The following is a 1,479-nucleotide window of genomic DNA, read 5'->3' on the forward strand; positions in this document are numbered from 1 at the left end:
TTTAAGTTTCACTTTCACTTTCACCCGAGACCCTGCAGGAGTCATGGGCGGGGTGTGTGGGGAGGGGGGAGTGTGGGGGGGGCCCTCCATGAGGAAGCTCGGCTTAAAGACACGTCCCAGGGGCGTTTCTGGTCCCCACCTGTCGTTTTGCTCCTCAGCAAAATGCTGCAGGTGCAGGATTTCTCAAACATGCATGAATGAGTCAAAGTAAGGCTTTGGGCATGTTTTTTATGAAAGTATAACATTATAACATGATATAAAACTAAAAAAAAGTTGATTTTACATGATATTGCCCCTTTAAAACAATCCATCATTGGTTTGTTTGCTCGTCTGCTGTCCAAGTATTCATGTGTTCAATTATGAATACAACCAGAGGAAAATCAGTGAGCCCTGTTGGAACCTTTTGGTCCAAATGCACTTAATGTTGTCCCTTTTTGAGCCACATCCTTAGCATCTGTGATAAAATATACATAAATGACACACAAGACACTCAGAAAAACAAAAAAAGATTGCAACCACTCCAGTTATTATTTCAGATTAATTTATAAAATATTCCACTAGAGACACTGTTCATTTTTCTACAACACAATGCTTGTGCGGTTCACACACAAATAAGCCCTCTAAGGTTTCAACAGCCTGACCGTGAAATGAAATGACTAGTGAAAACTTTGGCATAGTTGAGGGACGAGACTGTTGGTGGGAAAAAAGACAAATGTGAGCGAGAAAAATGCGAGACTCTGGAGGGCCTCGTTTGAACAGTTTACAAACAGTCAAGATGGAAATAAGTTTAACCTTCTATAAATAAGTAGAAAGGAAAACAGCAAGGTGCCAGTTATCATTAAAAACATGTTTCCTACTATTCTGCACATTCAGCTGAGTGTGACAAAACCACAGAACTACACTCTGATGTATCATTACATGTGTAAGGTTTACATGTCACAAATATGCACAGAATATATTGTTGATATTTTACATGAATATCACTGCTGATTTTAGTACAACTGTTTCACTGATCTCACATCAGCCACAAGTGTTTACAATATGTTAGAAGGCGATACTTTCAGGCAGACTCTGGCGAATAACAGTTTAAGCCATTGAAAAAAGAAATCACTCCAGCTTATCTTACAAATAATATTCCTCGTTTGAGAGAGTTCCAGCCACATGTCGCACAGCTCATGTTTTAATATCTAAAGCCATTTTGAATATGTATTGCTGCCCAGATCTGGTCCCGAGGAGACAGATAAAGAGACGCAGGATGACTGGATTTTCAGCAAGCGTTGCAGAGGAAAGACAACGAGCTGCTGGAAGTTTACTTGGCCTGGAGAAATAGTGGGAGTAATGCAGTTTAGATAATGACTGGACACATTATTTGAACATTCTTTTCACTTAAGTTATATAAATATTATTTGAAAAGTCAGCAGAAACTTACATTTGACTACAAGTTTGTCTCAACTTTTGATGGAGTCCATCACTGCACAT

At 39.2% G+C, this 1,479-nt stretch overlaps 1 protein-coding gene across 1 annotated transcript in view; it reads right to left on the reverse strand.

The window, feature by feature from the left end:
* Positions 1-524: 524 nt before the first annotated feature.
* The window catches only part of ccl44 (chemokine (C-C motif) ligand 44), a gene marked incomplete in the record, with an annotated part of 5,669 nt that continues 4,714 nt past the window's right edge, over positions 525-1,479 (reverse strand). The window contains 2 exon segments of the mRNA XM_014014216.1: positions 525-1,318; positions 1,430-1,479. Of these exon segments, the coding sequence (XP_013869670.1) occupies positions 1,469-1,479 (11 nt within the window).

This window comes from Austrofundulus limnaeus, unplaced genomic scaffold (assembly GCF_001266775.1).
Source record: "Austrofundulus limnaeus strain Quisiro unplaced genomic scaffold, Austrofundulus_limnaeus-1.0 Scaffold111, whole genome shotgun sequence".
NCBI lineage: Eukaryota > Metazoa > Chordata > Actinopteri > Cyprinodontiformes > Rivulidae > Austrofundulus > Austrofundulus limnaeus.